The sequence below is a fragment of the Antedon mediterranea genome, chromosome 5, assembly GCF_964355755.1.
Source record: "Antedon mediterranea chromosome 5, ecAntMedi1.1, whole genome shotgun sequence".
Classification (NCBI taxonomy): Eukaryota; Metazoa; Echinodermata; class Crinoidea; order Comatulida; family Antedonidae; genus Antedon; species Antedon mediterranea.
In genome coordinates this window covers 5,476,807-5,501,227 of record NC_092674.1, presented here as the reverse complement: position 1 = coordinate 5,501,227, position 24,421 = coordinate 5,476,807, and the positions used below count along the sequence as shown (strand labels likewise).

Below are 24,421 nucleotides of genomic sequence, written 5' to 3'. Positions count from 1 at the left end.
GTTTATTGATCGCGATCCTATGAGGCATTGTTTTCTGATCGTGATCCTAAGGGACTTAACTTTTTAAACCAGTGTAGAGCATATTTTTACTACAAAGTATTGGTATTGTTTATTGATTGCAATTGTATGAGCGCCATTGATTTTTGAATGCAATTCTATGAGGCATAATTTTTTTTTATCGCAATCCTATGAGAGGCATTGTTTTCCGATCGCGATCATATGAGAGGCAATGTTTACTGATCGCGATCCTATGAGAGGCATTGTTTTCTGATTGCAATTCTATGACAGGCATTGTTTTCTGATTGCAATTCTATGAGAGGCATTGTTTTCTGATCGCGATCCTATGAGAAGCATTTTTTTTAGATAACAATCCTGTGAGAGGCATTGTTTTCTGATCACGATCCTACAAGAGACTTTTTTTTTCTAATCATGATCATATGAAGCATTGTTTTCTGATCGCAATTCTATGAGAGTTAACCCTTTTAGCCATTGCAGAACTTATAGCTCTTCATGTAGGGCCAACCGATTTTCTTTATTTCCAAATTTGAGCAAATTAATTACTAACCTGTGGCTTCATCCTAGGATTCCATCGTATGTAGTAAGACGTCCATAACTCAATGCGTCTCATGCTAGCCACTGGGAAGAGCACATGTTGGTGGAGGTATGACGCGTACAGTGGATTCTTAAACTCATCCAGAGTACTATTGATGTACGACCATAATGATTGGGTTTTTGTCTTTACTTCCTATAACAAAACAAATTACAATCAAATAGTATTTATTTACGATATAGTGTATATTCAGGTATACAAATATTCACATTTTCTCACATATGAACAGGACATGGTGATTTAGAGGGCAATTTCTGATACAATGAAAATGATGTTTTGTCCATATGGTATCAAAGGGTAGCCTGGTTTGGGCAAGGGGAGGTGCAGCTTAGTCCATAGATGCTCTTCATATTTTTTCTTGCCATATGCTCACAGTGTACCCTTAGTAACCAATAAAACATGTCATTGTAAATATTTTCCAACTTACCTCTTTGGTTCTTTCGCGTTCACAGTTGAATAAAAATGTTCCAAATAAACAACTGTATAGATGATCCAAAATAGAGATTAGAAAGCTTTCGTTGAACTCAAATGCATTGGGAAACTAAACAGAAAGAAAGAAATTAGTAAAAAATTAATACAATAGAACGTCTATTCTGGGGACACTTCCTTGTAAAACAATTGAGGAGCACTGTGTTGTTTTAATACTGCTTACTTTTTAGGTTAGCAGTCCTCATGATTGAGAACATCAGGCCATCATTGACTGCCAATCTCTATTCAGAGGACACCTATATTAGGAGGGCACTATCATCATATGTGTTCCATAATAGGTATTTTTCACAGTATATCTTTACAAATTTCAAACTATACATTATATAAACATTAAATATGAAATTGGTAACTACCTGTCTTGTTATCTGCCATACACAATCTATAAATTGCAAAAACACTGGTGATCTATCGGCATCTGCATGGTTCTTGTCGCCATGTCCATGTCTCTGTAAACACAATAACATTATAATAATTTTCCCTTACCTAAACCTCATACAACACATTAATTAAAACGTGGTTCCCATAAGCATGGAGGAAAAATAAAATAAATAAATAAATTACATTTTCCTCTAAGCCACAATTGACTCAAGGTGCAAACAAAATCATTTGACCACTAACAAGTGACAGTTTTGATGATCTGTCTCCTGTGATTGGTCAAATTAGTTGAGTTGCGTGTATACTCTTCATTTGAGTACTAGTGAACCCTCCTTTGGGACACTCTAGAAAGGAGACCCTCTTACTCAGGTGACATCCCTATTCAAGGGCAGAGGGCAGTAGCACTTCCCTATTAAGAGAATCAGGTGACGCACTTTTTAAGTGGACACACAGTCCTCTATAAAGTGGACACCTTATGAAGTAGACACTCAGGTGACACTTTTCTGTGCAACGAACAAGGGGGTTAGTGTATGTTGTGACTGTACCACCAATCCCCACTTAGTGGACACCTCTATTAAGGGGACACATTGCTGTGTACCAATGATTCTACTGTAAATTCAGTATAAATAATGTTCAACAACAAACCTGTGCAAACTTATGTCCCATAGCCAGCCATTCTTTCTCTACAAGTACTTCAAACCCTTGGATTGTTCTATAGTAAGGATCCAACATGAGCATCGCAAGGGAACTTAGTTGTGATGTTCTATCCCATCCATCACTGCAATGAATGATCACAGACGTCTTCTGGTTCTCAATCCTATCTGCTATCCGTACTGCTCCTGCTAAAATAAGCTGTGAAAAAATGTTAAGCAAGATTATTAAGAATTGCAATGCAACTCGAAAAATGGGCTTCAGGTTAGAGACTATAAATAGAACAGTGAACTACAGAAGTTTGCATCTAATTCATTTAGTGTATTTATGGTGTGAAAGTCCACATGGATGGTGTCTGGCAGAGATACTTTTTCAACAAGTAATATTAACAGTTTTTTCTTTTTCTTAGAGGGACTGCGAGTACATTATGTGCTATATAAAGGATATTAATATTATTAATACCTTGATGTGCTCTAGCCAATGTGTTGATTCCAAGTTACTCAGCCAATGATGATCATCTATGCTTGGGAAACAGATCTCTTTTAATTTTCTTAAGCTAAAAAAAAATTACATCAAATTGAATAAAAAACAAAGTTTTATAATAAACTAGAAGGTACCAACAACATTTATACATAAGATATGAATGATTATGTAACTTTTTTTTAATTAAAAAAAAATTTTCAGCTGAAATATTTTTAAAAACAGAACTGCTGTGTTTTGTTTACTCACCATTCACGCATTACATGTATATTATGAATGTCCAAAAATTGTAATTCAGCGTTTTGATATGCATCTTCACTTTCATACCCACCACCTTTGGCCTACAGAAAAATGAGAAAATAAAACAATATCTAATTGATTACTATTTTTCTTTTATATTTATACAGTAAAATGTGTACAATAAACAGAAGACTCCAAACAATTTCTGGAAGTCCTAAATTCTTCAAAAGTATGCATAAAGGTCTGTCTACACGTTCAAACTAGTTAGACAAAAAAAGTGTGATGTGCCCAAATATGGTGGTGATATTCCCAAATATAGTAGTGATATGACATCATCATGTCCATATATGGGCACATCACATTTTGTTATCACATAAAGTTAGATAGTGTAGACAGAGCTTTATAGATTCACAAACATCCTGATAAACCTTGTACCTTATTGGCTATTGCATTGACACCAGGCCTTGCATCCATTATTACTAGTTTGTGAGACTGTGCATTTGCATCTAATACCATCTGTATGTACTTTTCATCTTCTTTACTCCTTTTGCTTGCCATACCTACAAGCGGTTGACTACACCTCGTGATTGTTGCTTGACTTTGAGGATGTATCCATGACAACACCTACAAAAACAAAAATCTTTTAAATTTTTTGCATAAAAACATGCATATGTAAAAAATTAGATGATTAAGTGCCTGATAGATTAAATTTTAAACTACTAAGAAATATTAAAAAATACAATTATCGTATTGTTATCATATTATTATTGCTTTCATGAATCATTGAGTTATTGACCTTTTAACATGCTGTATTAATAAAAATTGTGTCTCGTAAGAATGACTCAATATGAATAAAGATATTTTAAACTTCTCAATCACTAGGGTCTTACTTTATGTAAAACTTTCTCAAGTTTTGTCTACACGATCAAACTTTATGTGCCTATATATGGACACGATGATGTCATATCACTACCATATTTGGGCATATCACACTTGTTTTGTCAAACTAATTTGATTGTGTAGACAGAGCTTAAGAAATGACGTCAATATTAAAGTTTAATCTAATGACGCCGGGGATGACGCAGTCCTATATGAATCTCTGATTGCAGAGTGGATAATATAATGCAAGAACCTATATAACAAGACATTGGTATTAACCTTATATGCACTCTTGGTCAAAACACTTATTAATAGTATAAACACATGTTTAAAGCTCTGTCTATACTATAAAACTTTGTGACAAAAAATTATGTCATATCACTACCATATTTGTACATACAACTACATAAGCACTTGTGCTTATTTTGTATCCCATTCCATTATCTTATTATTTGTATTGTATTTGTATATGTTTTTATTTTGATTATGGAATAAAAATGTCGATGAATTGAATTGATATGAGTGGCCGAGCGGTTTAAGACAGTGGAACCGTAATTACGTAGCCATAACATTGGCAGGGGTTCGATGCTCACTCACTCCATGGTTCTGGTGGTAGAACGAGTCTTCTCGGATAAGGACTATAAACCGTAGGTCCAGTGTACACATCTAGCTCGAGTGCACTTTAAAGAACCTAGTACATCTTTCGAGACGAGTAGGGGGTTACCCCGGTGTATTAGTACATCACAGCCACTGATCACCAACTGGGCCCTCTGGGAGACCAGTCTTTGACTGAAGAGGTTACCCAGTATAAATATAAATTTCAATTCAATTTCAATTCAATATATGGGTATATCACACTGTTTTGTCAAACTAGTTTTGAAACTTAAAGTTTCAAATTGGCTCAAACACAATAAATTAACTCTTAATACATTCAAAACGAACTATATAATATTTTCTAAACGTAAAATTTCAAATTCTTTAAATGAACAAATATACATTGATAATAAAATGATCAAACGAGTTAATGAAACCCAATTTTTAGGAGTAACCATAGATGCCTCTCTGACTTGGAAACTACATATAAATAAAATCAGTAATCTAGTTTCTAGAAATGTTGGAATATTGAACAAATTAAAACATATCTTCCCTCAAAAAACCTTATTAACCCTTTATAATACTTTAGTTTTGCCTTACCTTTCTTATGCCAATTTATGTTGGGCAATTACTCTAGATAAATTTAATACGTTATGCCCCTGGACAAGTCTAGAGAAAACTCAAATTGACCGCCTTTTTAAACTACAAAAACGTGCACTTCGGATTTGCGCGGGAGAATCATTTAGAGCCCATACAAAATTACTTTTTAAAAGATTTAACGTTTTAAACATTTATGATTTAAATAAATTACAAGTTGCCTCATTTATGTACCGTTTATCTAACAATTTACTGCCTTCACATTTTAATGCTTTATTTACAAGAATTGACGAACGCCATTCCTATAAAACCCGATCCTCTGTTAACAATTATATCCTTGATAATTTAAATGTTAAGGCTCGACGATTTTCTATGTATTATTTTGGTCCCAAACTTTGGACTTCACTCTCAAATGAACTTAAACAGAAATCTTCCTTTTCTAGTTTTAAATCTAATTTCAAACACAAAATGGTGTCAGAATATGCTACATAAATTTTCGCCGATCTTTTATCCTTATTTATTTGGTGGTGATACATGGCATTAAATCCTTCACCCTGGTATTCAATAATCTCCGCTACATTGTATCGTTATACTTGTTATTATACCATATTTAATTATATTTCATATTGTACTCTAATTGTTATCATTATCCCTTTTATCATATATTATATAATTGCCTGGTTTATCTTAACTTCTATAATTTAAATTTTTTTTTTATTTCTTTATTTTATGTACTTTCACTATTATATATTTATATTTTAGTCTACTCTGTAGCAATGTTAGTATACTTAGGCATACGGGAGTCACGACTTAAAGTTCAGTGAACTTACTGTGACTTCCATCCACCCACATTTAATATATGTTATGTTATGTAAATGCAAATGATATATATATATATATATATATATAAGTGAGTGGAAAAAATAAATAAACGAAACGAATAGTGTAGACAGAGCTTTAGAGAGCAGCAATATATGTATAACAGAGATTTTTTTCAACTGTCTGTCTGAAACCTGCTAACTCATATCTACTGTATACTAAAATGAATTTTGAAACCTAAACTGGTATTCTGGGCAAGCCAAATTATGCCAGGTTTTTAGGAAATTTGACGGCATCGCGTAATTCTGGGCAAGCCAAATTATGCCAGGTTTTTAGGAAATTTGACGGCATCGAGTAAACAAAGATATGTGATTTTTATCAATGATGTATTCAGTCTGTATTCATGGCCCTTTGAACTACTTATCATGAACTTTAATATTGATCATATGTGAAAAGATGGGCTAAGCTATGATGGCATTTCAAAATGTTCATTAAAATCTTCCTAGTAGGCCTAGACAATCGAGCCAGCAAACTTGTCTCCCCTAGGCTGTCAAACTACAGCCGATCCATAGGCTGTCAAAATACAGCCGATACCTAGGCCGTCAAACTACAGTCGATCCTTAGGCTGTCAAACTGATTGACAAAAGGCTTACATAACCCATCCTGTTAGGCCTAAACATCCAATCACATAAGAAGTCTCAATCATATCCAAAGGCTAGCCTTTTGGTCAACAACGTATGTCATCCATGACTGCTTTTCACGTGTTTATTTTTCGTGATGCAGTAGTTTTTAAGTCGGATTACAAATAATTACCTAAAACATAAAAGTCACTTAAAAATACAGATAAGACTTAAAACAGAAACTAATAGGACGTTGACATTCTGATTTATAAAGGTCATTCAATCAAATTTTAATTTAGTTTTGTTTATTGGATTCAACTTATCAGATCAGAGTATACCGACTATAATAATTGTTCAGTAAATGATATGATTTAAATGATAATACTACAAATTTGCTTTATCATGAGAAATTCATAGTTTAGCCTGATTATTATCTAAAAAAAAAAGTTTTTATTTGATTTGCTGGATAAAATTTACATTGAATAACTTATACATACAACAAGTTGCTTTATTATGAGAATTTCAGTAGCGTGATTATTATCATATATTAAATAAAATGTAATTATTCAATTAATTTAATCTGACTTCATAATCTACAGTACTGTTTTGTTAACGCCGTTGAACCATAAACACTTTTCTTTATCTAAAAACGTTTTCCTTGGAAGGCTAAACAAGTTCAGAGGAAGTACAACCTTCTCTAATATCTGCTTAACATAATTCCGAAATTCTTGTTATCACCTAATTAAATAGTGTTTAGGTGTATAGTTTATAAGAATAATCATCTTCTGAGAGTAAAGTAAACTTTATGTGACAAACAAAATGTGATGTGTGCCTTTATATGTATACAGTATAGACATGTTGATTTAACATATTTGGGCATATCACTACAACCATATTTGGGCACATCAAATTTTTTTTATCAAACTAATTTCAAAGTTTAGACTTTCTACTATAGTGAGTTTTGTGGTACATAATGTGTTCCCAAAAAGGAAATAAAATAAATTTAAATATAATATATCATAACAAATGAAACTTCAATTCTAAACATTATTTCTTTTTTGTACAGCAAACCTTACTTTACCAATATTTATTCACCAAACAAATGTTGTTATTTAAAAACATGCGGCATTGAAACTTTAAGGTAACAATGAACTGTAGACTTTCTGGCAACTAATCATGATAGTTTGGACAATTGTCCTACAGACAGACAGACAGAACCAGACACAAAAAGGTTAAGTTCTAATAACCAGGTTGATTACCTACAGTCATAGGGAGAAATTAAAATATTTCACTTCCTGAATGGACTGATAAGGCATGCGAGTAGAATAACAAACTCTATTCCGGAGGTTTCTACCAAATTCTGAATTAGAAATGAAGGAACTGACCGGAATAATCAGAGATGAAATGCAAAAACAAATGTAAAGCTCTGTCTACACTAACAAACTTTATGTGCCCAAATATATATGATGTGCTTAAATATGGTACCGTAGTACTATGACATCATCATGTCTATATATGGGCAAATCACATTTGTTTTTGTCACATAAAGTTTGATATGTAAACAGCTCAGTCACATGTTTTGGATTTCCCAGTCATGAAATTTGATAAGGTTCTTAATTCTGTGAATCAATTCCATATATAAAAATACAGATCTTGCCCTAAAATCTAATAGCTATTAAGTTGGCTCTGAACGCGCAATAACAGCTCAGTCACTCGTTTTGGATTTTCCAGCCGTGACTAAGAACACGCTTTTTTAAACGACAATAGACAGATTCAACCTAACGCATCTTGGGATACAATTTGTAGATTTGCCAGCGGTGACTAAGAACGCATTTTGATCTAAAATCGTGAAATATTGAATTCTTAACCTGAAGACCTTATTTTGTCTATTAAATAATTCCTTTACAGCAGTAATCCCAAGCGCTGTGATGTCAAATTTTGACAGTAGGGAAGTGTACAATGCAGTTCATGATACGATGGAATCCTCTGGGATAAGAGGAGTGGGAAAAACTCATGCTGTTGTAAGTTTATCAAACCCCCTTTTCAATAGATTTCCTTCTCAATAACTGGAAAGATTTCATCACTAATTTGAAATGCACAAAATAAAAAAAAATGAAAAAAAAGTTTGTTTATAATCACAAGTTCTTGTGCCTTACCGGTATCCTATTTTTACTCCTAAAAGTTGCGACTTGTCTTAAAAGCTCATCATCGGCAGCGGTAGGTACTGAAAACTATGAAAACAAATTTGAAATAAAAGTTGATTAATTTTATACTAGGCCTACAGGTATGGCTGATAGGTAGCTTTCATTTTCTATAACGTTCTAGGCCTTAGGATATATTCACTGTATGTTATGTCATTCTTTGCATACAAGATCATGCTTCTCACATAATTCTTCAAACATCGTTTTGGAAGATGCTAGGTCCAGCCGACAGCCCAACGACACAAAATTATGCAGTTTGAAGGTATTCATAAATGAAAGCGCCCTAATGTATAACGTCAAGGACTATGCGTTATCATTAAATCTAAAGCTCTGTCAAACTGAAAAAAGGTGTGCCCAAATATGGTAGTGATATGACGTCATCATGTCCATATATGGGCACATCACATTTCACATAAAGTTTGATAGTGTAGACAAAGCTTTAGATTTCTGATAATGCATAGTCCTTGACGTTATATTTTTTTTTTTTTTTTCATTTCATTTATTTCAATATCATTATCGCAGCCTTAGCTGAATTACAAAGATATTTACATTTGTTCAATATTAAAATTTGTAAAAAAGTATAAAACCAATGATAAAAAAATATAAAAAGGGAGGAAATTTACACAAGAAATACAATACAGGAATATTCAAAAAGTTTAGCTTAAAATATTAAAAAAAAACACCTAAAAGCATCAATAAAAATCGCAAAGCTGTACTGGGTGATATATACAGATTATTATTTAATTATATAATATACATTAGGATACTTTCATTTACGAATACCTTCAAACTATAAAATATTTTTTACATGGACCCAAAAGCAACATGTCCAAATGTTTCATTATACAAACAAATAGAATTACTGAAAGTAATTAAATAGTTTCATAAACCTATTATCACTTTAAAATGATCTTTCTTTTTTATAACTAAATAAATTTAAAGTTTTTCTGTTTATTTTGATCAGTTGCATTGATACTAATTGACACAAATTTATGCATTAAAGATAATAATTTTTAATTTTTAAGGAAATAAAACTGTTAAAAACATGAAGGAAATAAATAATTAATAATTATTTCCTCCAAGTTAAAGCTCTGTCTACACTATAAAACTTTATGTGACAAAAAATGTGATTTTCCATATATGGACATGATAATGCCATATCACTACCATATTTAGGCATATGACTACCCTATTTGGGCACATCACACTTTCTTTGTCAAACTAGTTTGATAGTGTAGACAGAGCTTAAAGCCAATTTTGTTCGCGCGAATCGAAGGCGTCAGCTAATACGCATGCGTAGAAAAGGATTTGGAAGACGTAAACATGAATACACATGCGTACAAGCATGACGCTTTCGATTCGCGCGAACAAATTCGCCTAGTGGAAAATCGGCTTAAAGGAAGTATTGTACATACCACACTCGGATATGTTTCACAAAAAGTATACTGTTCATTTATTCTACTAATTCTCCAGCTCTCTGTTGGTATTCCCTGAAAAATAAAATTATATTTGAAAAAATTGTTATTAATTATTACAAATATTTAAATTAAATATCTTTCTTAATGATTGTACTTGCATAATAATGTTGACTACTGTATTAAGAATGACAAAATATAAAAAGAATACTGTATATGGATGGTCAAGTTTTAGTCCCATGGGCCTGTGTATGAAATTAATTGGGGCAGGATTATACTTATCATATTGGATAATACAAAATTCTTGTATATGAGTTTAGTTTAAATTAGGGGGTGGCGTTATATTAGGTCTTATACGATACTATTAATAATAGGGAATGTCCATGACAAAACAGTTAATTATACTACTATTATAATAATAATAGTTCATTCTTATAGTGCATAAGGAAGCTCTCAATGTGCTGCACATTATTGGATCAAATACGTATGGAAACATACTCCCATAATAATGCAGCTAGTAATCAGCGCAAAGTTGTGTCCTGATCTAACAGGGTACCCATTTATACACCTAGGTGGAGAGAGGCAAACGTAAGTAAAGTATCTTGCCTAAAGATACAAGCAATGCGGCGAGAGTTGGATCGAACCACGATCTCACGATCAGTAATCCAACGTCCAACACACTGTTCCGCACGCCCTCACATTAATGAACACCGATTATAATGAAAACATACCTGTCTATGTAACTCTGCTACTGGGTTATACACTGCCCAACCATCATATTGGTGGTAATCTTTGTATTCAAATGCAAAAAGAGGCTGTGTAACAAAAAAAAGGTTTTAAATTTTATTTCAACTGAAAAATTATATATTAAAAAAGCCACAATTTAATGTATAACATTTCACAGGACACATATCCTTTTTTTATTGCACAGATATATGGTTTTGTGGTGAACAACTAGAGATCTCTGCTATCAAATAAAATATGTTCTTGTCACAAAATAGAATACTTGTACACGATTAATACAGTGAATATGAATTCCTTTACAAATTACATACAGTCAATCAAAATATTCTATTTCAACATATACAGTCAGTACAGTGGAAAATAAAATTTCACAATTTATTATAAAATTTCAAAACCTAAAATGAGTGTGTTTTATATAAATTTCATTATTTAAGATTCGTAAATATATTACATTTTTAGAAAAAAAAAACATATTTTATGATTAATTTGCTTTATCTGTTAAAAATCATCACTTCTTTTTTATTACATTTTTCTGGTCAAGGTTGTGTTTATTTTTTAAAATTTTTTTAAAAATTCATTTATTTTGTTAAAAACGGTTAATTTTTTGTGACAGATAAATATTTTTATACCCCATCTAACTTTCACTTTTCGAAAAAAATATTTTCCAAGTTCAAAAACGTGGTTATTAGATTTTTGAAACGGATTATCGCCTGGGAAACAACGGGCATACGTCAATATCGCAATATCGTTCAGGAAAGCGGGAAGTTATATAAACATGGTGTGTTCCAAACAACAGGAAGCTAACTTGTCAATGAGAGGTCTAGTCACAATTTTTATAGCTATTTCTTAACTGGTTTTTTTTCTTCATTTGAAAGAATAAGAAAATATTTTATAGAACTTTTTATTTTTAAAGTTGAGATTATTAACCATTTAAGACCACATTTAGGCATTTTGAATAATAAATCTGTAATTATAAATATTAATTTGCCATTATTGGTACCTTTAAAAATATTTTGATTTTGGAAGAGTTTTTCTGTTTTATAGAATTTATTTTTCGCGATAGTTGTCCATATTAGGTTAAGAAATATGAAGTAGTATAATATTAATATTAAAAGCATATTTTAATAATATAAAAACAAAGAATAACAGCAAAAATATTGTATCATTTTAAAGGTAGGTGTACTTTCACAAAATATAATAAAAAGTATAAGAGCCAAATGTGAACATTACGTCTGCATGCAATCAATGATTGAATTAGATTTTCCCTTCATCATTAAACAAGTATACGATCACATATTAGGATATTTTGAAGAATTGGATGTGGTCATGGTTTTAACTTATATTAATTGGTATATAATTATGCTAACTGTATAGCTGATTTTTTTTTTCTTCAAATAAGTACTGTAAGGTGTGGTTCCTATTAATTATATAATAGGATATTAAAGAACTGGATGTGGTCATGGTTTTAACTTATATCAATTGGTATACAATTTGCTAATGTATGGTTGAGTTTTTTAAATCACCATGTAAAGTACTATAAAGGGAGGTGTGGTTCCAAGTGATTATCACATTATAAGTAGTAGGATATTGATCAATTGGATGTGGTTAGTAGTGTTAACTAACATCAATTGGTCTATGTATTCAAATATTTCGTTTTCAAAAGCCTAGTATAAATGCAGGGAGGTAGTTCGTATGAGTTTTCCTGTTACTGCCATTTATTAATAAACAATTTATTTAAAAAAAAATGCTATCTCATCTCACTGCTATCATAATTACTACGCTTCAAGTGATATTAGTAAAGTACTGACATGGCAAATAATGCTTAATAATTAGCTACTGATACAATGTGAACTGGGCCAACTTTTAGGATTAACAACCTGTTTGGAAAATACCAATTATAAGGTTTCTAGAATACATTCCTCAGTTGGAATTTCATTTCACTTCAGTTGCAAGATCAGAAATAGGCTATAGCAGGAACCTATATTTTGATCTAGAATACACAAACCAAAAGTGGTGTTGGTTTTCTATAAGTGCTAGCCTACCTGGATAAACCGACATTGGCCTATTCTCTTCGAGAAGAGAGCTACAACTCGAATATAAACAAATTTTGGAAAACCCCGTCAGATAATGGTACATTCCATGAACCCTGCCCTCAAGTGGGAAACAAAATTCTCAGCATCCAACGACCAATACAATATATATACTTTTTTATCAATTGCTTCCGAATAAATATTTAAAAAATTTGAATGCCCTTTTTAAAAATTTATCAGAACTGGAATTTTGCCAGTTACACAGACGCATTCGGCAGATTCGACAGACGAAAGTTGGAGGAAGACGGATATAAACTGTCTGCCTCCTGATACAACTGACTCTTATGGGAAAATCTGGAAATAGAATAAAATCTTGGCACAGGAGAAAAACACCTTCAACTTTGACCTAGAGGTCAAACATACAAGCCTTTGATAATAGTGTGTACAAATGTTAACTGGAACTATTAAAATTAACATGCTTAAAAGCTATTCTGTTTCTTGGACACATTAGACATTAAAATACACTTGTAACATTGAGTGTTTCATCCTACAGTAGGTCCCCATTTACACTCATATACAATAAAATGTGCATTCAACATTAAATTCAAATGAGATCCTCAAACTAAAACAGTATTTTGATCTTCTTCATTTTAACTTGTTTACATTTTAACTTTATTAATTGTACTGTTTTGTATTTTTTTTTAAAGTCTTGTTATACTGTATTTGTGATGTGAAATTGTCTGCTGTACAGTATGAGATGTTTCAATGTAATGTGCTATACAGTATAAGAATTTAAATAAATAAAATGAATTATTACACATTTATATGTAAATTTTGCAAATATAAAAAAAAAATTTCTTACGAATTTATTTGATAATGGGAAAGCAAATAAGTTGAGTTTATCGTTGACCAGTCTCCGTGAATGTTTTTCCTGTTTATGTGCAAATCGTAAGTTCCTCATGTCCTAATAAGAAAAAACAATTTCAAAATACTGTAATGTCAATCCTGGTCTACAAACTTTATGTAACAACAAAATGTAATGTACCAATATGGACATGATGATGTCATATCACTACCATACTTGTACTACTATCAATTTCATCTGGCCTCTAGTATGTTCCAGTTGATGCGCAGCGGTCGGCGATTTTCGTTCTATTAAGGCCAATAAGGCACGATTTACAAATAGTTTCTTTCTAGGAGCTATTAGAGCCTTAAACATCATGTAGACACTTTTTGTAATGTTTTTGTTTAGAGTTCGTGTTGTGTCCGTTGAATATTGTGCTCCGCCAACAGAGCAAACAGAATTTCTATGTTTTTTCTTAAAACAAATGACAATACAGTAAATGATACTTGACTTGACTACTTGACTACCATATTTGGGTACATAACAATTTTTTTGTCAAACTAGTTTGATAGTGTAGACAGAGCTTTAATCATAACTCATTTACCATTTAGACTAGGCTATGAATGAGGTAGGTGCCACCCGGAGAGGTAGAAATTCTCATATGACTTTTCTAGACCAGTTTTTTCTGGGGAATCCAAATATATTGGGTAAACGGGCTGTAACCTGAGAACTTTCGCGTGAGGGCGCTTTTTTCAAAATGGCTGCCAGTTACAGTAGACTATGATATCTTGGCAACCACTGGTCATAGAGAGTTGATTTTGGTGTCAAATTGTTCGGAATGTACATGTTCCTATTTGATGTAATAGAACATTTTGTCAGAAAATGGCCGGAAATACCTCTATTGACCTTTGACCCAATATCTAACGGATATCATATCTTCGTAACTACTCGACACAGAAAGTTGTAATTGGTGTCAAACTCTCCAGAATATAGATGTTTATATTCAAACTAATAGAACATTATCTATAAAAATGACCGGAAATAACGTTACTGACCTTTGACCCAAAATGCAAGACATTTCTCCCATCTGATCACGTTAATCTCGTCAATTAATTCATTTTCTGCCAATTGGAGGTTGACATTCTCATATTATTTTCTGGACCAGTTTTTCATGTGCAATCCGAATATATGAGATAAATTAGCCATAACAAGGCCAAGAATTTAATTCTCTTTTACTACATACATGCTTCCCTTTAGTGTTTCAGACTGTATGTCGTGTATTAATCTTCAAGATCGCTCACATCACTGCAATCTGAAAAGTATTCATATTCATTATGTGTAAACAGTTCCTGGACATCAGTGGGAATCACTGTCTCAATCCATTTAGGCTCCATTTGTTCGTTCCATCCATTGTGTGTACTGTTGTTGACAAAATCATTGACGTCTGCTGATTGCCATTCTTTAGTAATGAAGTTTGCTCCAAGTATATGAAACTCAAGGGTCTGCTGACATATTGGCAGTAATGATATATCTGTAATCTTGATGTGTCTGGAAAACTTTCTGTTGAAGGTATCATATCTTGCTTGATTTACACTTTTCCCCTTCACTCCATACAATAGTGAAACATACTCTTCAAATTCCTCATACAACTCTTTTGATGGAACATCTGACACTCCAAGGTTTCAGAATGCGTCAACAAATTTTGCTTTTGATTCCAGAAGCTTCCAGCAGGTACGTTTTCCTTTCCGAAAGAAAGCGGAGTTATAATCGTTACCTGTGAAAGCATGGAATCCAATAAGGGATGATTTCTGCGCTTTTGTTAAATCAATGTCACTCAATTTCAGTACCTTTCGGTATTTCCCAGTGTTTGTATCAATAATTACCCTCTGCCCATCATCTATGAAATGAGATAGTGCAATGACTGGAATATCAATGTCTCCAGAATGGGAACGAATTATTGCTACGCCTTGATTGTTATTTGTTAAAGCATGCTTTGCATGCAGGATGACTTTCGTGTAGGCTTCTTCTTCCGGCTACTATTAAGCTCCGGAACCAATACAACATCTCAGTTAGTAACGTAGATGCATTCTTTGTACGATGAAAAGTAGGTAACATCAATAATCATATCTGTTAGAATGCTTTCTTTCTTTGACACTAGTACACAGCGAATAAGCTCAATCAATCTGGTCTTGTTCTCGCCGTTGGCAAGGAAATTGTTGAAATCACGGGCCAACTTTGATATTGTTGAGCTTACAATTACTTTTGGTGCAATACCGCGTATGTTTCTCTCAACAGACTTAATGCTTTTTGGCAGGTATGCATCGGTAACAATATCAACACGCTTGTATCCTTTAGGGATGCTGTTGAAAACCTTTGCTACAAGATCCTCGTACGTATCAGGGTAAGATGTAAATGTTCTGATTAATGCCATCAAGTCAACAACATAGGCAATGACAGTAGCCTTTGCTGGCAGTGCCCGACCAGGATCTATAACATCTGTTGAACTTTCGATGAGAATTTCCATTAGGACACTTTTCTGAGTTGTTCGTCTTGTCCCATCTGCATTAGCAAGGCTTAGCGGGACAGGGGTAAGTGGATACTCAAAGGCTTTCTTAAAGTCAATTATTCTACCATGCTTTGTTGAGGTGGCAAGAAGCTTTCCTAAAACATCCCGATTCGCTTATATTACTTTTACTTTCCCATTTGCCTTGATTTCTAGTTTCTTCCCACTATTTGAAAATAAAGTGAGATGATGTTATGGATCCTGGTCGAGCACTGCGAGAAACAGACGCGGTATTGCACCAAAAAAGTAATTGTAAGCTCAAAAATATCAAAGTTGCCCCGTGATTTCAACAATTTCCTTGCCAACGGCGAGAACAAGACCAGATTGATTGAGCTTATTCGCTGTGTACTAGTGTCAAAGAAAGAAAGCATTCTAACAGATATGAGGAGTGATGTTATTTACTTTTCATCGTACAAAGAATGCATCTACGTTACTAAACTGAGATGTTGTATTGGTTCCGGAGCTTAATAGTAGCCAAGAAGAAGCCGACACAAAAGTCATCCTGCATGCAAAGCATGCTTTAACAAATAACAATCAAGGCGTAGCAATAATTCGTTTCCATTCTGGAGACATTGACATTCCAGTCATTTCACTATCTCATTTCATAGATGATGGGCAGAGGGTAATTATTGATACAAACACTGGGAAATACCGAAATGTACTGAAATTGAGTGACATTGATTTAACAAAAGCGCAGAAATCATCCCTTATTGGATTCCATGCTTTCACAGGTAACGAGTATAACTTCGCTTTCGTTCGGAAAGGAAAACGTACCTGCTGAAAGCTTCTGGAATCAAAAGCAACATTAGTTGACACATTCTGCAACCTTGGAGTGTCAGATGTTCCGTCAAAAGAGTTGTATGAGGAACTTGAAGAGTATGTTTCACCATTGTATGGAGTGAAGGGGAAAAGTGTAAATCAAGCAAGATATGATATCTTCAACAGAAAGTTTTCCAGACACAACAAGATTACAGATATATCATTACTGCCACTATGTCAGCAGACCCTTGAGTTTCATATACTTAGAGCAAACTTCATTACTAAAGAATGGCAATCAGCAGACGTCAATGATTTTGTCAACAACAGTACACACAATGGATGGAACGAACAAATGGAGCCTAAATGGATTGAGACAGTGATGCCCACTGATGTCCAGGAACTGTTTACACATAATGAATATGAAGACTTTTCAGATTGCAGTGATGTGAGCGATCTTGAAGATTAATACACGACATACAGACTGAAACACTAAAGGGAAGCATGTATGTAGTAAAAGAATTAAATTCTTGGCCTTGTTATGGCTTATTTATCTCATATATTCGGATTGCACATGAAAAACTGGTCCAGAAAATAATATGAGAATGTCAACCTCCAATTGGCACAAAATGAATTAATTGACAGGATTAACGTGATCAGATAGGAGAAATGTCTTGCATTTTGGGTCAAAGGTCAGTAACGTTATTTCCGGTCATTTTTACAGATAATGTTCTATTAGTTTGAATATAAACATCTATATTCTGGAGAGTTTGACACCAATTACAACTTTCTGTGTCGAGTAGTTACGGAGATATGATATCTGTTAGATATTGGGTCAAAGGTCAATAGAGGTATTTCCGGCCATTTTCTGACAAAATGTTCTATTACATCAAATAGGAACATGTACATTCCAAACAATTTGACACCAAAATCAACTCTCTGTGACCAGTGGTTGCCAAGATATCATAGTCTACTGTAACTGGCAGCCATTTTGAAAAAAGCGCCCTCACGCAAAAGTTCTCAGGTTACAGCCCGTTTACCCAATATATTTGGATTCCCCAGAAAAAACTGGTCTAGAAAAGTTATATGAGAATTTCTACCTCTCCGGGTGGCACCTACCTCATTCATAGCCTAGTCTAATTGAGTAATTATAATAAACAATTAGTTGAATACGACAAAGTTATATTACATTTTTATTAAACATAATAATTTATAGAGAATTGTAAAATGAAAGAGGAACAACATTCATTAAATTCTACTCAGAACAGAAACCCTCCAGTTAATGGCACTTATTATGATAGATGGTTATATACAATACTGTATCATAAAGTTCCTTGTTTGACCCTGGGAAAAGACTAAGCAAAACTTCATGAGATAAAAAAAGTGTTATGAGCCCATATATGGACATGGTGATGTTATATCACTACCATATTTTGGGACATCACTATCATATTTGGGCATATCATACTTTTTTGTTAAACTTTTGATAGTGTAGACAGATCTTTAATATTCAAAATGTTTCTATTAAAAATTAATGTCTAGAATCTGTGGAATCCTAGAAGAACCAACTTATCATCAACATTTCTTTCATACATTAGCACTTTGGATTTAAAGGAATTGCATTAATATGATCTAAAACTTAAAAGCCTCTACACATACTTTCACATACTGTACCATTTGACTAACAATTTCATTTTATTAATATTGGCGCATACTGTAAATCATAAATATGACTTATGACATTTTGACATCTCATCTCTACCATCAATCAAATTTCTGACGTACCTTGCAAAATATTTCTAAACCGTACGAGTTCTCGCCTCTGCTTGACACCCCGCCGACTTTCTCAACTCGGTGGATAGCGCCGAGAGGTACGTCTAAGATGAACTGCGGGTCCTATACACAATAGAAAACATGAGTCATGTTAAGAACTAAGAAATTAAGAACAGATAAAGAGAAAAATAGCAGCTGTTGTGTTACTGAAATTGAGTTAATAGTTTAATATGTAAAAGGAGGTGGATTGTTATGCTCTGTGATAGGTTGATACTTGTTGCTAGACTGTAAACAATAGTCTTGCCAAGTTTTCTAATGTTTAGCAACATTATGAGTAATACAAATGTCTGGCGGATAACTGATAACATGTTACATTGCTGTCATGGTCAATGATGAAATGAAACATAGTAAAGATTCAGAACAGCAACAACAAAAATATTAACATCATCAGCAACAAAAACAAGAATAGGAACTTGGTAATAACAAAACAACCACCATCACAACAAAAGCAACAGTGCTGCAACTAAAGCAACAGTACTGCAACCAACTAAAGAAGCAGTACAGCAACAGTACTGCAACTTAAGCAACAGTACTGCAACTTAAGCAACAGTACTGCAACTAAAGCAACAGTACTGCAACTTAAGCAACAGTACTGCAACTAAAGCAACAGTACTGCAACTTAAGCAACAGTACTGCAACTTAAGCAAAAGTACTGCAACTTAAGCAACAGTACTGCAACTTAAGCAACAGTACTGCAACTAGCAACAGTACTGCAACTAAAGCAACAGTACTGCAACTAAAGCAACAGTACTGCAACTAAAGCAACAGTACTGCAACTAAAGCAACAGTACTGCAACTAAAGCAACAGTACTGCAACTACAGCACTGTAACTAAAGAAACAGTACTACTGCAACTAAAGCAACAGTACTGTAACTAAAGCAACAGTACTGGAATTAAAGAAACAAGACTACTGAAACTAAAGCAACAAAACTGCAACTACATCAACATAACTGCAACTACATCAACATAACTGCAACTACATCAACATAACTGCAACTACATCAACATAACTGCAACTACATCAACATAACTGCAACTACATCAACATAACTGCAACTACAGCAACATAACTGCGGCAACATAACTGCGACTACAGCAACAGTACTGCAACTACAGCACCAGTACTGCAACTACAGCAACAGTACTGCAACTAAAGCACCAGTACTGCAACTAAAGAAACAGTACTGCAACTACAGCAACAGTACTGCAACTAAAGCACCAGTACTGCAACTAAAGCAACAGTACTGCAACTAAAGCAACAGTACTGCAACTAAAGCACCAGTACTGCAACTACAGCAACAGTACTGCAACTAAAGCACCAGTACTGCAACTACAGCACCAGTACTGCAACTAAAGCACCAGTACTGCAACTAAAGCACCAGTACTGCAACTACAGCAACAGTACTGCAACTAAAGCAACAGTACTGCAACTAAAGCACCAGTACTGCAACTACAGCAACAGTACTGCAACTAAAGCACCAGTACTGCAACTACAGCACCAGTACTGCAACTAAAGCAACACCAACTTTATATAAAAAAATAAATACAGTACTATAGTTTTCTATAATTACAGTAACTGTATCTCTGTATAATATGTTTTATTTTATACACATCCAACTGCAAGCACAAACTCGCCAAACAGAATGGATATAATATTTTATAATTTATTTTGATATTTTCTTATTGCTTACCCGATCTCTTTCCATTCCACAGAAGTATAGTTTGTAATTTGTTATTGTGAGAGAACCTCTGATGGCCTCCGTAAATGGACAGAGATATGTCACATCTTTTGCTGAAATACACAAAAACAAACTGGAATAATAGTTTTTTTCACTGTAAAAACTATAAATGTCATTGCTCTTAAAATATGACAATTACTATAGTACAAAATAAACAAACAGGATAATAGTCATTCAATCAGAATATGCAATAGGAAATAAAATGTAATCAGGCATAGGGTAGTAAGCACAATTTAAAATAAACAAAAGATGAAACAAAAGCGCCAATCTGTACTGCACAAGGCAGTGAAGCGTAATACCGTTATTTATTTACGAACATACAGTAATTTGCGACTAACAAAATAAAGAACTGCGTTATATTTGTAAATAGTTTTTTGTTCAAAAAGTTTTACAGGTAAAAAATTTAAACAAGAAATATTTCTTATAAAAAACGCTGCTCAACATTTTAAAATTAATCATTGTTCTTTCTATAAAAAAAACGCTATCTTATGAAAAAGAGATCCAAATCCCTTGAAATGCAAGGAAATCCTATTCAGGGGACACCCCTATAAAGCTTGGTTCCCACTAGAACGTAACGCAAGGACGTAAACGCAACGCAAGCGTTTTAACCAATGACAAGCGAAGTTATAGACAGTTAGCAATCACAAGCGAATAAGACATCGCTTGTGATTGGCCAATTCACTTGCGTTGCGTTACGTCCTCGTGTTGCGTCGCTAGTGGGAACCACGCTTTAATGAAACACTTTGTTCGGTCCAGAAGGTGTCTCCTTAACAGAGGTTCTACTATAATGATTCTTTACATGTCATAAAAACAATTGTGAATTACATCGAACTGAAAAAAGGAAATCATCCTAGAAATACGTGGGTAAAATGAATCTTAATAGTTTGATTGTCTTCAATAAAACTACCCGACAAAACAAATTGTTGAACTCTCATTTTATAAAACAGCAGCAACAACTTTCTTTTCATCTAGGTACTTCTACCACCAGACATTTCAGACAATGGCTGAGTGGGAGGCAATAATAATACAGTGCGTGACCAAATGTTAAACACATTTACTTTACAAAGATTATTGTACCTTTCTGCAATATCAATTAAATGAAAAACCAATTCAATAATAAAAAAAAAATAATAATAAAATAGACTGGCATACTGTATGTATTTAGGGGCAGATACCATACAGCTAAATTGAAGTTGAAAAATCCTGGATCCTTTCCTGGTAATGTATAATTTAAAAATGTAATAATTATCACTACTACAGTACATGTGATACGCACACTGTACTGCACGAAAACTGTACATGCACTACACCTACTGTACTGCACTAAACTGTACACTGTACTGCACTAAACTGTACACTATACTGCACTAAACTGTACTGCACAAAACTGCACAATACACTGTACTGCACAAAACTGTACAACACTGTACTGCACAAAACTGCACAGTACACTATACTGCACAAAACTGTACAACACTGTACTGCACAACACTGTACTGCACAAAACTGCACAGTACACTGTACTGCACTGTACAGTACACTGTACTGCACTAAACTGTACACTGTGTACTGCACTAACTGTACACTGTACTGCACTAAATAAAAAGTACTGTAAAATGTACTGCACTAAAACTGTACTGTACACCAAAACTATAATGTAACAAGAACTGCACTAAACTGTACTGCAGTACGCTGTATTTGTACTAAAGTCATGTGACAGTTTCACATGATTCAGCTTGAAATATAAACTTTTGAAAAGATTCAGGATATAATACAGTTTTTTCCTAATCGACCTTTAACAATTTTTTAGTTGGAAATTTCATTTTTTAATGTGGCTAGATTGTTTAACTAATTCACACAAACCAACATACTGTACAGTACATGATTAAGTAAATTTCAAAATGAATTTCATACTGTATTGGGTATAAATTTAATTTGAAATGGTTTAATGTTTTAGTCTAATAATGCATACAGTAGACTATAAGACATTATCAGGTTTTGGGAGGGGTTTCTCCCAATTTCCTATGAAAGAGTTTCTTTAATTAAAAATATCATAAACATCCATTGTTTCAACATAATGTTTTAACACCATTGATAATTAAAAGTCTTCTTACCAACAGGTGCATAATAAGGTTTTTTACAATTTTGCAGATTACGCATTATATCAATGTTTTGTTTCAATATAGTGACTCAAAGAAGGGGAAACTTGACTAATGTATTTGTGAGAATCACCCTTCCTCAATGTCAATGACATTCAATTTATACTTAAGTGACACTTAAGTTTATTAAGTAACACTTAACACAGTAACACGTAACACAGGTGACATTATTAATAAAGTGTTCATAATTGTATCAATACCATTGAAAAATGAATACAGTTTGTATAAGGATGCGTAAGTTGCTAAATTAAGCTGTAGCTTAGAAACTGTAAAGTGTTAAGCTACACCATACAAAATTAAATTAAATAGGGGTTGGATGTAGTTTCATGAAGGTGTCCTCTTAATGGGGATAGTAATGTCAGTTAAAATATATATTCTGAATTTTAAGCAACAGCAGGCTTTTGGAGCAGCACATCACATTTTTTTGTCACATACAGTTTGATAGTGTAGACAGAGCTTTATAAAAGTGTATGGTAATTGTTTAAATCTCTGTTTTCTTCCGCCACTTGGATAATTTCAAACGGAATCGTGTAAAGAGTGTTTCCTTGATGGTTAGTGTATACTTTCGGTATTGTTAAATTACAGAAACCAAAAGGGAAACTGAAAATAAATCAGCATATAAACACCGACCTGGGAAGAAGCCTACATTGCAATTTTGTCAACAATTTAGTTTAAAACCTTGTCTACACTATCAAACTTTACCCATATAAAGCATATCACTACCATATTTAAGCATATCACTACCATATTTGGTCACATCACATTTTTCTTGTCAAACTAGTTTGATAGTTTAGACAGAGCTTTAAACAGTAATGCCGAAATGTGATAATCAATTTCTTGCATACAGTGATGAAATTCTCATTTCAAACAATAAATAATATAAGGCCAATACAGTATAGTATTCATGATATTTTAAATAAATTTTTTTTTTTAACGTCTTTAATTTATACAGCACTTACCAATTCCTTCAATACGTTCTCCTACCAGTAGCGGGCAGTCTCCATTCATCGATAACTTGGCATTGGCTTCTCGTATAACCTGAACCACCTAACAAAAAAGTAAGAATTTTATTATACTGTATCACCACTATTTGAAATATACATTATAAAATCTAATTTTGACAATTACTTATAGCATCTCTTATCACACTATTATTTCGCAATTTTTTAGATAATAAATGCCAACCTTTGGTCAGTAACTATCGGTAAATACTCCTTTCTCAAAGTGGACGGTTGACAATTTGGTGCTACAGCACTTTCGCACCATAATCTCTCAAGCTTACCCAATTTAAAAACATTCACCCGCCGCACAGCGGTAATGGTTTTAGGTAGGAAAGTGCAGTAGCGCCGACAATATTAGTTGGTTGATGAAAAATCTTGTATTTTTATAACATTTTCTAATCTCCTTGACTTTCTCAGATATTAATATGTCAAAATTGCGAAAATAAACGATACAAAATAGTTCAGTACTATTTTTTTATTTAAACTCTTATCACATCTACACATCAGTACCTTCAACTGAATCAGGTGAGTTTTATAATGAAGATCAGACTGATGTAAGCTGATGGATGATTCACATCACTGAATAACTTAACCAAAATGAAAAAAACTTTATTTGAAATAGTTTGTTTTCATCCCATTGTGACATAGGGCCACTTATACTGTAACAGAGTAATTCAACCTGGTTGGATTGCTAACATGGCACTACATAGTACAGTACACACAAGCTAACTAAACATATTACTAACTAGCACTCAGAGATGAAACAGAGTATTAAAACACTA

The 24,421-nt window shown here is 33.3% G+C and overlaps 1 protein-coding gene across 3 annotated transcripts in view; it reads right to left on the bottom strand.

Moving 5' to 3' along the window:
• Positions 1-24,421, bottom strand: part of LOC140050129 (phosphatidylinositol-3,5-bisphosphate 3-phosphatase MTMR2-like) — a 36,522-nt gene that overhangs the window by 3,216 nt on the left and 8,885 nt on the right. For all 3 annotated transcript variants that reach the window (XR_011845365.1, XM_072095176.1, XM_072095177.1), the window contains exons 2-15: positions 23,598-23,685; positions 20,432-20,532; positions 18,693-18,803; positions 13,607-13,708; positions 10,702-10,785; positions 9,971-10,045; positions 8,511-8,585; positions 3,281-3,469; positions 2,855-2,946; positions 2,588-2,681; positions 2,120-2,326; positions 1,453-1,545; positions 1,038-1,151; positions 566-745 (exon numbers count right to left, since the gene is read on the bottom strand). Coding sequence is in view for 2 of the 3 variants with exons in the window: in XM_072095176.1 (XP_071951277.1) it covers positions 566-745; positions 1,038-1,151; positions 1,453-1,545; positions 2,120-2,326; positions 2,588-2,681; positions 2,855-2,946; positions 3,281-3,469; positions 8,511-8,585; positions 9,971-10,045; positions 10,702-10,785; positions 13,607-13,708; positions 18,693-18,803; positions 20,432-20,532; positions 23,598-23,685 (1,605 nt within the window). In the remaining variant the exon portion in view is untranslated. The remainder of the gene's footprint in view (positions 1-565; positions 746-1,037; positions 1,152-1,452; positions 1,546-2,119; positions 2,327-2,587; positions 2,682-2,854; positions 2,947-3,280; positions 3,470-8,510; positions 8,586-9,970; positions 10,046-10,701; positions 10,786-13,606; positions 13,709-18,692; positions 18,804-20,431; positions 20,533-23,597; positions 23,686-24,421) is intronic.